Genomic DNA, 13,146 nt, shown 5'->3' on the forward strand with positions numbered 1-13,146 from the left:
GGTGTGTAGGATGAATTACGAGCTGTGTAGGATAAATTTCAATATGTGTATGATATATTTCAAAACGTGTAGGATAAATTTTGATGTGTATAAGCAAAAAATTAAGTGTGGAAGATGATAGTGTTTATGACTAATTAATTAGTCAAAGATAATAACAAATGAGTTTAGAGAAAAACTATTTAATGTTTTACATTTTTACCCTTTGTTTTTTTTTCTTCTTAATTTAATTTTCTTCTCAAATGAACCTTCCCCTAATAATATATTAATCTAATACTAATCTATACTTTCTATAAAAGGAGAAATCCCAATGACATAAGAAAAGCTGATGTGTCAGCCAGAGAGGCTGTCCAACAATGTTTTTCTTATGTCATTATTACATCATAAAGCTTAATATTAAAAGACTTTAAAATTCAAACCACTGCTCTATTTTCAAATTTCAAAGGTCTGGCCCACATTCAAAAGGGCAAACCACTGCTCATCTCCAAAATTCAACCTATGTTGTAAATTCAAACCTCTACAATCAAAACCATTGCCCATATTCAAAATCTTGGCTCCGGATTCAAAATTCAAAACATTTACATATATAAACTGAGTTCACTAATCAAAAATTCAAAATCTGGGCTTCACTTTCAAAATTCAATCCATTTTTCTCTCAACTCTCTCTCTCTCTCTCTCTCTCTAAAACTCACTTTCTCTCTCTCAAAAATTCAAAATCTGGACTATTTCTGTTGTGGGTTATCTCTGTTTTTAAGTTTAGGTTGTGGATTTGAAATTTTGAATTACAATTGTCAGTACATAAACCCTAATTTTGCTCTGTTTGCTCAAAGGGCAAACTGTTGCTGTGATTGAAGCTGGTCGTATTGGATCTGCTTATGCTCGGATGATGGTAAATCTTTGTTCTACACTTTAAATTCAGGTTGTTAATTATGCATCAATTTCACTCACGCATCAATTACATTTTGTGATGTTTTGAATCAGATCGTGACTAGCCACGGTTACAAGGAAGATGTGAGGATGAGTAGCGTTGGATTAGTGATCAGACCTCTCTTCAGGTGTGCTCGATTTTTGTTGAATCAAAGAGTTTTTCAACAATAAACTGTTTCCCCTGTTGTTACCTTTCTGTCAATTTTGCAGTTTCTTATTATCTGATCGGAGATAGTGCTTTGCTGCTTCGCTAGTTGAATCTGTTTTATGATCCCGTGGTATGTTTGGATCAAGTTTGTATCGAAAACGTTAAGGTTAAGGGTACGTGTTTAAATCCTTTTTCTTGTACCGAGTTGTTATGTGTTCACTATATGTTTGATAAAATGTCAACAGAGGTTAAAAGGGTTAATCAACAGTTCAGTTCATTCATAAGTTTTTGCAAATGGGTCACACTTTCTTGAACCTTAAAAAGCAAGTTTGGAATAGAAATCTGAGTTGTTTTAATAATTTGATTTGTTTCCAGTTTGCAATCAAGATTTTTTCAGTATCAATAAAAAGTTTCACTTTTTATTTTTTTTATATCATTTGATTCAGCTGGGATCTGCAGTTCGCGCTTAGAGGCTTTTACGGTCAATTAACGAAACCTACGAATTATGGGTGTTGAGAATGAAAAATGTTGGCAAAAATCTAAGGTATGCTCATTAAAGTTGTAATTTTTCTTCATTTTCTACTTAACTATCCAATTCCAGCTTCTTTGCTCGATCTTCCACCAGGATTCGAAGAACATTTGTAGGTAATCCTTTTCGTTGTCGTTATTCTTTCACTCGTATTTTCGATTTACGCAATTGCTTTTGCTTGATTCTGTCATTTCAAAATAGTGTATTCATCAATTTCATTATTCATTGCAGATGAACCAATCAGTGGATCATAATTCAACCGATAATCGTAAGTTTTTAGTGAAGCGGTATCTTTGTTTCTGGCAGTGTCTGCTGATTCTACGGATTATAATTCTGCAAATGTAATCTGCGAACTGATTCTTTCGAACTGACTTCTATGAACAACAATCTGCAACAAAATTTTGCCGCAGATAATTAGCGAAATGACAGCAGCGAATGAAATAATTCTGTTTTTAGCATTTGCAGATTTTGAGGATGTACTTGAATTCAATCGTGCAGATGCAGTTGGTTGGTAATAATCGGTGTCCAGTTCCCTAACAACTACTCAACACCTACTGATTCATAAACCTGATCCGTAATCAAAATGTTGATTTGTTTTAAAACTTTTATACGCTGCTGATACTTGAACCTGCAAACCTGATCCGTATTTTGCGCAAATAAAACAATTCTGATGTATTAACTCTGATGCAGTGAACAATTTTGTGCTGATACCTGCTGATTTGTGAATATAAAATGTTCTTGATTCGTAAACTGTATGTATGTGCAGATCCGTAAACTTTTTCACAATCTCAGATTCGTACGGTTCTAGGTTCGTTATTACACAGCAATCACTAAACCACTTTGCAGATTCGTATGAAGCTTTAATCAGCAGATCCGTAACAACTACACAAAACAAATTCCAGATCTGCTGCTGATTCGTAATTACTTCTGGTTCGAACTGATGTATTTCTGTGTAACCTTATAACAGCCTGATTCGATTGTTTCTCAAACCCAAGATTCGTGAACACCAGAGAATGGAAGCAAAGGTGTCGAAGTTTTTGTCGGTGATTTGGCCCGTCTCTTACTGAAGACATGGTTCATAAGGTTAGTCATCTCTTTGTTTGTTGTCCTGTTCTCGTCACAATGTATGTACTACAAAAGTAATACTCATTATATGGTATAGTGTTGAACTACGCTAACTTTGATTTTGTTTTAATAGGTTTTTTTTTTCAAATTGTGAAGAACTCATGGACCTGCGCTCGATTAAGGATCAAGCTGGAAGCCTAAAGCTGATTTGTTTCTATACCTTTACTATCTAAGCCTTGGTGATGTGATCAAATATTTCTTAAATTCTATTATAGTGGTGATCCGGATGGTTTTGGCGTGATAGACTTAGAGAAACGGTTGGAACTCGATATGGCTACAAGTTTTAGTGAGGAGTTCGACGTCTAATCGTTAGAAGGATTGTGCAATGAACAACGGTTTGGGAGTGGTCTTATGCTAACATGTCGTCATTATATAAGGTTTCACTCTATTGTTTTAAAATGATTAAACACGTTTATTATTTATCTGTCATTTAAAAGATGTCCCGTTTCTTTATAATCTATTTTCAATTAAACCTTAAAAAATGTATAGTCATTCGTTGTTTAATAAAATGTAGTATGCCCATTTTCAATTCGTTGTTTAATAAAAACCACCCACGTTTGCAAAATCTTGGCCTATTGGATGAACAAAATTGTTTCTTCTCCATAATCAAAGTGTACATTTTTGTTTGGTCAAAATTGTCCTCGCATTATGTGAGAGAGAGATTGTTACCGAAATTGAAGACGAGTCGGACGATGATGTTACGTTGGTTTAACTACCTGTGTTTTTAAAGGGGTTTTAATGAAAGCACTCTTTATGTATAATCATTCAAACATAATCCATTTTTATGTATACTTTAAAAAATGTAAAATCATTCATTGTTTAATAAAATGTGTTATGCATGGTTTTCTAAGAAACCACCCGTGTTTGCACACAGGTGTTACCGCTAGTACTAATAAAAGTGTCTACTTAATAACACATGGTATTCTTCTACTAATAAAAAGGTCTACATAATGCCACATGACATTTTCTCATTCAACTCAATATTATTATTATTATTATTATTATTATTATTATTATTATTATTATTATTATTAATACAAAACAATAAAAAATTCCTTAAAAACTTATAACTCTAATAGTTTTTTTATTGTTTACTTAGATATTGATTATTTACTTTTGACTTATCTAAAATATATAATTATTTATTAGTAACAATTCTTCTTATAATAAACAATTCAAATAATGTCAATGTGACAACACTTTCTTATTCTTTAAAAGGATTTTTTTGCTATATGTTTAAAACATCTATTAAATAAATTATTATTTTATATTATAATAATAAAAATGGTAAATAATAGGTTAATCTGATACTTGAAAACCGTTTTACTTTCATACATTAAAAACACTTTCAATGTTATTAGACCCGTGTAATACACGGGTTTAAGGATAGAATATCTTCATAGTAATTATGAAGCAAGTCTATACTTACCCGATGTCCTATATGGAGTTATATTTTTAGGTTTGCCAAACCATTGATAATTACTAAAGGTCAGTATTCCAGTTACGTTATCAAGAAATATTGATCGAAAGAATGGTTTCTGTAATGGAACTCGACTACATGTCCTATCAATCACTGGATGATCAGGTTATTGAGGCACTCATATTATCCGGAAGTAATACTGGCACTCGAACGTTTATCCCTAAATTTCATTTAATACCGCCATATAGAAGGATTCCATTTAAAATGAAAAGAAGACAATTTCCTCTCGCCCTACGTTTTGCCATGATAATAAATAAAAGTATAGGATAATTTCTATATAAAGTTGGTTTGTTTCTAAAATAATCGGTTTTTACACATCACCAACTGTTGCGTCATCTATGGTAAAAAAATCACTTATGTAAATTTATGAAAACAACATAAAATTAAATAATTTATTATTTTATATCCCTAAACCCGTGTAGTACACGGGTCTAATAATCTAGTATATATATATATATATTGTTTACATTTTATTCTTTGGGTTAAAATGTTTTATTCAAGACATATCACTTACGTTTGTCACATTTATAGCTAACTAATTTGTCCAACAATCTTGTTTATCGTTTTGTTCTTTTTCAAATAATTGGTTTTCATCTTTTTGACATTGTTTTATTTTATTTTATAGAAAGTCGATACAAGAAAAAGCAGTTCCGTTGTTCTTTATGCACGGCGGTTATACACTTTTGTTGGTATATGTTTATTGGGTCAGGATCATTTCAGAACCATAAATATTTACAGAATTCGCAGAACTCCTAATAAACAATCTTTTTATTTATATATTTTTATGTTTAGGATAATTTTATCATTTATTATGTGTACTTTTACGATTACATACATGTTAAGAGTAATTTTATCATTTTTTATATGTAATTTTATAATTACACATATGTAAACGAGTTTTTTTACATATATGTAATTAGTTATGACACATATATATAATTTTGGCAATTAAACATATGTAAACTACTTTTAACATGTATGTAATCAAAGAAATACATATAATAGATGATAAAAAGATCGTAAATACAAAAACTTATATATAAAATGATTGTTTATTAGATGTTCTGAAAGTTCTGTAGTTATTTAGAGTTCTGCAATGAACTCAACCCTATGTTTATTATCATTTATCGTCAATTAGATTTTTTCCACGGTTCTTTATACACTTTTGATGGTATGTTCTTTTAACACAATTTTGGGTACCAACTATGTTGGATCGATTATAACTAAAAAAAAATACTTATACGCATCAACCCAAACCCCCGGTCTTTTTTTAAAACGGGTCAACTCAAATGCGGCTCGTTTTTAAAACCTGTTTTTTTATTTATGTTTTAGTCGTGTAAAAAATTGTCGCCTCTACTAAATATTATATAGGGTAACTGTATTAGAGCTCTAAGGAGTTTCAAACGGTCCTTTTTTGTATACTGATGATGATTGGGGCGGCTGCAACTAGGTTGACTAGGAATACATGGTTTGAAGTTTGTTTTGGAGTTGGACCTGGAAGACTTATGTTCCTATGTGTGTTTGAAGTTTTCGAATTATTAAAGACATAGATTGCTTTATGCTTGTTGGTAGACTCGGTATCTGTCGCAAGGCCTTTAAGTGAGAGATTGCTGGCGTGATGTCCTTGAGCTCGGTTGCCCATTTGACCCGTTTATCTGGATGTATAAAAGGCCCATTAGGGTTTCTTATTTATCAAGCCTGAAACCCTAGATTAGTCTCTATATATATCATGTCATATGTAATTGTAAAACTTGTCTGAGCTTGATAAAATAACCTAGTGGCATCCCGTGGACGTAGATCCCCCACTGGAACCGAACCACATAAAATCCTTGTGTCGTGTATATTATTTTCCGTGTCTGTGTGATTTCATCTTGTGTGCATAGTGTCTTGGATTTCCGTTGTGCCATCTGATACCTAAGAAGGAGATGGTGATGTGGTGCTAAACTGACAGTCTGGGATCAGGGATTAAGGATGGATATTACGGGTCACCTAAATTATAATGGTATGAAAGAAAACCTTAATATAAGTTTTTTAAAGAACATCAATGACGATGTCAGAGTAATGTACAAACTTTTCATGTAACATAAACTTTGCCTCATATTTTTTTTATGTATAATGTCGTAAGTAATTGTTATACAAGTAACATGTTATGGCGTTAGTCTCATTTGGTCCACCCATGATATACAAGTTACACAGACATAATAGGTGCTGATTCTATTATACTTATTGCATTGCTTAAAGTGGAGTTTGGATTATACCAATTATGATTTAAAGTTGTAGTTGTTAGTTTGGTGTATATAAGAAAAGGACCTATAGGTTTCAAATGAGTTGTTAATAGAGAGTTGATTATAGAAAATTAAACAGATCTTAAATTAAATACAAAATTACTTAAACTATAGTAACGTTGATAATAATCAATTTGATTATGATTAAAACCAATAAGCCAACAAAAACATTCTTTCAAAGTACATAACATTCTATTTTTCGTTTTCTGATTTAAAAAGGTTGCCAACAAAAAAAAAAAAAAAAAAAAAAAAAAAATCTTTCAAAGCACATTACATTTTATTTTTCATTTTCTGATTTAAAAAGGAGTTGGTTAATGATTACCGCACAACTCTCAACTTATGTCATCGATCCTATAAGGCCATCAAAGCTACTTGGTTGTTGGCCTAACAACATATATTTTTTTTTTTAAATTTCCTTTTGACATTCACATCCATACGAGAAGAAAGAGGATAGTGCCAAATTAAAGTCTTGGTAGAAAAACTCGTGTTCGACGAGGAAAAAAAACCACAACGTTAAGAACGATAAACATGACATGTATTTTAATGTGAGATCGGTTATGATATTAGCTATAGAAGTTTACGTAGGTCTACAAAGTATATGACATTAGGTAAGAAAAAATCAAATACAAATACCCTTATTATACAAAACGTACGAATATGATGAACATGTAAAAAAACGCGGTAGCATTTTCGTAATTATTTACTTGTAGAGTAATTATCAAAGTTACTCTACAAATGATCTTGTAGGGTAATTTTGATCTTGTAGTGTAATTTTGTAAAATGTTCTTGTAGAATAATTTTGTAGAGTATCATAATTACTGTACGAATGATCTTGTATGGTAATTTTGATTTTCTAAGGTAATTTTGTAGAGTTTCATAATTACCTTACAAATGATTTTGTAGAGTAGTTTTGAATTGTATGTTGTTTGATAAACTTACAGAGTAATTTTGATGCACACTTATAGAGTAATTTTGATATAGAGTAATTTTGATACACTTCTAGAGTAATTTTGATAATTACCATACAAGATCAAAATTACTCTACAAGATACACTTGTAGAGTAAATTACAAAAATCGTCTTTTATGTATGTCACTTATTGCAAACTGTATCTTTTGTCTTCAATAATTACAGAAAACGTACTCGATGTTTGCAAAACCCTTGCAAGTTATGTGCTTTAGTCCTAACTCAGTTAATTTTTGTGGTTAAATCTGACCAAATGGACCCCACACGAGGGTATTTTGTGGTTAAATCTGACGGGCCTCACATGAGAATAAAATGACTAAAATACCCTCATGTGGGGTCCATTTGGTCAGATTTAACCACTAAAAATTAACTGAGTTAGTACTAAAGACATAACTTGCAAGAGTTTGCAAACATCGAGTACGTTTTCTGTAATTATTGAAGACAAAGGACACAGTTTACAATAAGTGACATACATAAAGGACGATTTTTGTAATTTACTCTTTTTATAATTACCATACAAGATCAAAATTACTCTACAAGATCATTAGAGTAATTTTGATAATTAGCCTACGAGTAACTAATTACGATAATGCCACCGCGTTTTTTTGGGTTTTTTTCATGTCTTTCGTACGTTTTGTACGATAAGACACTTTATACGTGAACTTAACTCTATTAGGTAATATACCCGTATATTGTATTGAACATATGTGATACTTGTTTACTCGGATTGAAGCCGGAGATATTATTATATTATCCGGTCTTAAAAATATAATTAATATTATTTGAAGTTGTAAATTTGAAAATATTAGACTAAGAACATACATGACCAGGTTTTTTTGATGTGAGATTGGTTAAGATATTAGCTATAAAGTTTTCATAGGTCTGTAAAGTATATGATATTATGTAATACCCGTCATATTGTATTGAATATATCTTATACTTGTTTACTCACATTGCAACTGAATATATAAATATACTATGTTAGAATCCAGTGTATTACACTGCTTGAATTAGTAAAAATTTAGTTTTATATTTGTAATTCAAATTTAAACACGGGTGATCTTAAAAGGCAAAAGAGGAAATGAGAATCACAACTCTTAAATTTTTAAAAATAGACACAAAACAACTGTCAATTTAAACTTTATTAGGTATTGGGTATATTTTAACCCTTTTTAACTCAACCTAAGTGTCACATGTTTCACTCCAAGGAAATAGTTTAATCCTCTTAACTTCATCTAACCCAAATTTTTAGTGTTTTTTGGTTAAAAAAAGAGAATTATTAATTCAATCTTTAACATATGGTTGATATGTTAACAAATAACCCTTTTAACACACCTTATGACAAGGAGGAGTTGTGTACAATGCCGGTTAACATGTCATGTCACCATTAACACCGCAAATGTTAAGATACACCCCATAACCTTATAAAAATTGGTAAAGCTGTGTGAGGTTGATGAAAACAAAATAAGGAATATATTAGATGTAATATTTAAATGGAAATCGAGTAAATATGAAATGGGAAGAATTCGTGTGTAAGTTAAATGGATATACCAAATTAGACAAAAAAAACAAAAATTAAAGTTGCCTAAAATTGTGTCATGTGTTCCGCAATATTTTTATTTATTAGTGTAAAAGATAAATTTTGGAGACTAATATTTAGAATTATTTATTATAATAGGGATTATCCGGTCTTACAAATATAATTAACATTATTTTAATGTTATTAATTTGAAAATATTAAAAATAGGAAATTCTTAGAATTGTGCATGATATTTCTAGTCAATATTTGAGTTTAGTTTGAGATCGGTTTCAGCATGATTGTTTTTAGGGTGTAAGGGGTGCTCACCTAAGAGGTGAGTCCTCTCTCTTACGTCCAACCAATCCTCGTGTGTCACGTCAACTCCCCTCTTAAACTCCCCTAACACCCTAAATTGATGGCGGCACTCCCCTCTTAGGTGAATTGGTTTTTTTTTTTTTTTTTTTAAAAAAAAAAAAAAGGAAACTTTTGATTGGTCCCCTCATCCCTCTCTCCTCCCCCTCTCTTCGGCAGCTCCCCACCGGATTTCTTCCTCTCTCTACCTAACCGCATGGATGGCGGTGCTTTTGCCGAGCGGGAAAAGGGGTCACCGATTTCATATCGGTGGGTACCCCGTGTACCCTTAAACATATGAGTCTATAAACGAGGATCCCAAAGGCATGCAGGAAACACACAAATCATATGGGTAATGATAACAGGATACCCAAATGCTATGTAACAGTATAATAAGATATAATTTTATAATCAGAATCTAGAGACAAGACCATGAATGCCAAAAATCCATCCTAAAACTAATGGACCAATGATAACTAATTAATTCAATTAACATAGAAATAATGAACCTAAAAGTTGTACCGTACGAACAATATGTGTTTTAAATGTGTGATAATAAAATCTACACGTATATAATAGTTCATGAAAATTACAGCTAATCAAATACAAATAAAGATAAAAACCCATGATTAATATAATGATTTACATGGTATAATCCCTTTGATTCTATCAAATCTTTGCAATTAACCTAAAATGTATTAACAAACATCAATCTAAGTTGAAAAACCTTAAAATCACCATCTTTAGGTCTTTCTACTTACTATTCTCACTAACTTCCCAATTCTTTTGCTTGTTGCTCAATAATTCCATATGCAATCATAATCATCTTGACCACTCAAGTTCATACCATAATCCACCATTTCGGTTTTCATGATCGAATCGTTGTTTGCATCTAGAAAGATCTTGAGGATTGAGGGGTCTTGCATCCATGTTGAGTCCAAGTTGTTGTCCATGGTTGGAACCATTGTGTCGATTCTAGGCGCCATTAGAGCGGCGCTGTTGGAGCTCCAGCTTCCCATAATCGCTTCGTTGTTTGGATCTTGTTCTTCAATGGATTCGGAGAAGCAGGTCACGTGTGAATTCTCGGTTCTTGATCCTCCATCCCCACTTGAAATTTCCATTAGTGGAGGCATATTTGATGAACCAAAGGAGTTTTGGTTGTTATATTCATTTTTCATTGTTAATAGCCTAGATATTGGGATCTTTTTCCCGCCAGAACTCTTGTGAAAAACCCTGCTGATCACCCATTCACCCTGTAAAACAATCAAGTTGTAAATTTAGAAACAGATACATACATACCCAGTAATATCTCACTCATAAAGTACGGTCTGGGATCCCAAGAGATAAAAAGACTGCTCCAGATAACACCCCGACTAAAAAAAAACCATATTTTTACTGTATACAGGGGTAAAAAGACTGCTCCAGATAACACCCCGACTAAAAAAACCATATTTTTACCGTATACAGGGGCGTAGCTTTCAAGAGGCCGGAGGGTGCCCGACCCCCGAACTTTTCGCTCAGTAGTGTTATGTATGCGTTTCGTATAGAATTTTTTAGGTATATACGTTTTCGACCCACTGGTTTTATAAAAAAAAATTTACTTATACAGAATTTTTAGGTTCGGTAACTTCCGACCGCCCAGTTGACAGTTTATTAACACAAGTAACATAAAGTCTAATCGTGAATCAATTTGATGTTCATACCTTGCTCGATTTCACAAGATTATTAGCCGAAAACTTCCCATCTAACCGATATTCATGCATGACCCAATCGGTCTTTTCGCCTTTAGGAGCTCTTCCTTTATAAAACACAAGAGTTTTCTTCATACCAACAAGTGAATTCTCTTTGTAAATCTCTTTATCTTTTCCTGTAGCCTTCCAATACCCTGCACTTGTAGCTCGGTTCGTCCTCGATCCAGTCGGGTACTTCCGATCTCTAACACAAAAAAAGAACCATTCCTGCTCACCGAGTTTCGCCCTCCCTACAAACCCATACAACAAATTTAGTTCCAATTTAAAAATTTTAAGATCAAGAAAACAGAGCAAAAACAGAGCAAAACAGAGCAAAAACAGAGGAAAACAGAGCAAAAACAGGGGAATATTAGAAGAAAAAAAACAGAGGACTTACATGGAAGCTCCCATGGCTCTACTTTGTTCAAATCAACTTCTCCGATCGCTCGGGCGACAAAATTCAAATTGGAAACCTTGGGATAAAGATAGTGAGAGATCAGTTCTTCGTCGGTCGGATGAAACCGGAAACCTGGAGGGAGATCAATTGGTTCTTGGTGATTGAAGTTGTGCTCCATTTTTGTCAAAATCTTGTGTTTGTTGTTCTGAAAAAAATGTTTTGAAAATAAAAAACAGAGCAATAATTTGTGGGCTTTGAAGATTGAAATGTTTGAAAAGAGGGAAGAGGACCAGAACATAAATAGTGTTTAGGGGGAGAAGGAGACGTGTTTTATGAAACTACTTTGGTTTAAGTATTTATTTATAGTTATTTTTTTAAACCTTGGAACTAAATATATAATAATAAATGATTTGAAGTGTAAGTTATTATTATATACTAAGTTAGTTGTTAATAAAAAAGACACAAAAGAATCATTGACTGAAAACAAATGAGACTAGTTTCTTGAAATAAAAAGTAAATTTGAATTCTACAATAAAGTTAAATAAAATTGTATGCTTGTTTTAAGATATTTGTAAAAAATAAAAATGTCTTTTGTGTCTTAGTTTATTTAAGTATAACACATATTTCACATCAATTTAACAATTTAGGTGATTTTTGAAAGTATGCCCAATTCAAAAACAAAAGGTGGGTTGAGTAAAAAGTTAAAATTGTATACGTAGTCTATTTGAAACTAGATTATCTTTACCACATATTTTACCAAACGGTAGTCTATTAGAAACTAGATTATCTTTTACCACATATTTACACCGTTTAGTATAAACTATTTATTGATGGCAAAATAATAACAATAATTAATTGTTCTATTTTTTAAGGATAAATACTTTTATACATTTAACTTAAAGATTTAATCCATATTTTTTAGTAAACTTATAAAGAGAGGTTTTGACTTTCAATTATTAAGTATTCTATTTTTTTGGGTATGGAAAATGAGTGATTTCTTACTCGGTTTCTTTTTTTGGTACAAGCTCATCTTTATTCAACTTTTCTGTAGTTTGTTTATATGATTATATTTTTTTCAGTTTTATTTATCCTACAGTTTCTTTTTTTTTTTTTTTTTGAACAGCTTATCCTACAGTTTGTTTATATGATTATACTTTTTTCAGTTTTATTTATCCAACAAATATGGATTATATTTAAAAGTTATTTAGTTCAAAAAATAGAATTAAATTATTATAAATATTAAATTCATATTAACTTGTTATGTATCTTTGAATAACAAATAAGTAGAATATAATTTACATATTATAAATTAACATATTATAAATTAACAACATGTTGGTGTTTAGTATACTTGTACCTTAAGCTTTGGGGGTTTCCCAAAAATAATGTTAATGTTTAGTAGAGTTGTACCTTAAGCTTGGGTTTTTTTTTCAAAAATTATATTTAACTTACAAAACACTAGAGTTGTACCTTAAGCTTGGGTTCATTTTTTTCAAAAATTATATATAACTTACAAAACACAACAAGTTGGTAACATTATAGATCTTATAAAAGTTATTTATATACTATTAATTTGAAATATTTGTATGCATGTTTGGTTGTAAGTTGTGTTTAAATGGTTGTACCTTAATCAAATATTGGTTGTAAGTTGTGTTTAACTGGTTGTACCTTAATCAAATAATGGTTTCATTAC

General features: G+C 31.3%; 1 protein-coding gene across 1 annotated transcript; it reads right to left on the bottom strand.

Moving 5' to 3' along the window:
• Nucleotides 1–9,863: 9,863 nt before the first annotated feature.
• On the bottom strand, nt 9,864–11,774 carry LOC110879166 (NAC domain-containing protein 92). The gene is made up of 3 exons (XM_022127585.2): nt 11,454–11,774; nt 11,030–11,307; nt 9,864–10,579 (listed from the first exon to the last, which is right to left on the bottom strand). The coding sequence occupies exons 1-3, from the start codon at nt 11,749–11,751 to the stop codon at nt 10,124–10,126; spliced, it is 1,032 nt and encodes a 343-aa protein (XP_021983277.2). The 5' UTR covers nt 11,752–11,774; the 3' UTR covers nt 9,864–10,123.
• Nucleotides 11,775–13,146: the final 1,372 nt, after the last annotated feature.

Source organism: Helianthus annuus, chromosome 9, assembly GCF_002127325.2.
Source record: "Helianthus annuus cultivar XRQ/B chromosome 9, HanXRQr2.0-SUNRISE, whole genome shotgun sequence".
NCBI classification, from domain to species: domain Eukaryota; kingdom Viridiplantae; phylum Streptophyta; class Magnoliopsida; order Asterales; family Asteraceae; genus Helianthus; species Helianthus annuus.

Bases quoted from the DNA above. Each gene is read 5' to 3' on its own strand.
- LOC110879166 (XM_022127585.2), bottom strand. From the start codon at position 11,751: ATGTTCTGGTCCTCTTCCCTCTTTTCAAACATTTCAATCTTCAAAGCC. The intron at 11,308-11,453 runs GTAAGTCCTCTG...ATGGGTTTGTAG, and splicing joins AGAGCCATGGGAGCTTCCAT to GGAGGGCGAAACTCGGTGAG. The intron at 10,580-11,029 runs GTATGAACATCA...ATTGTTTTACAG, and splicing joins ATCTTGTGAAATCGAGCAAG to GGTGAATGGGTGATCAGCAG.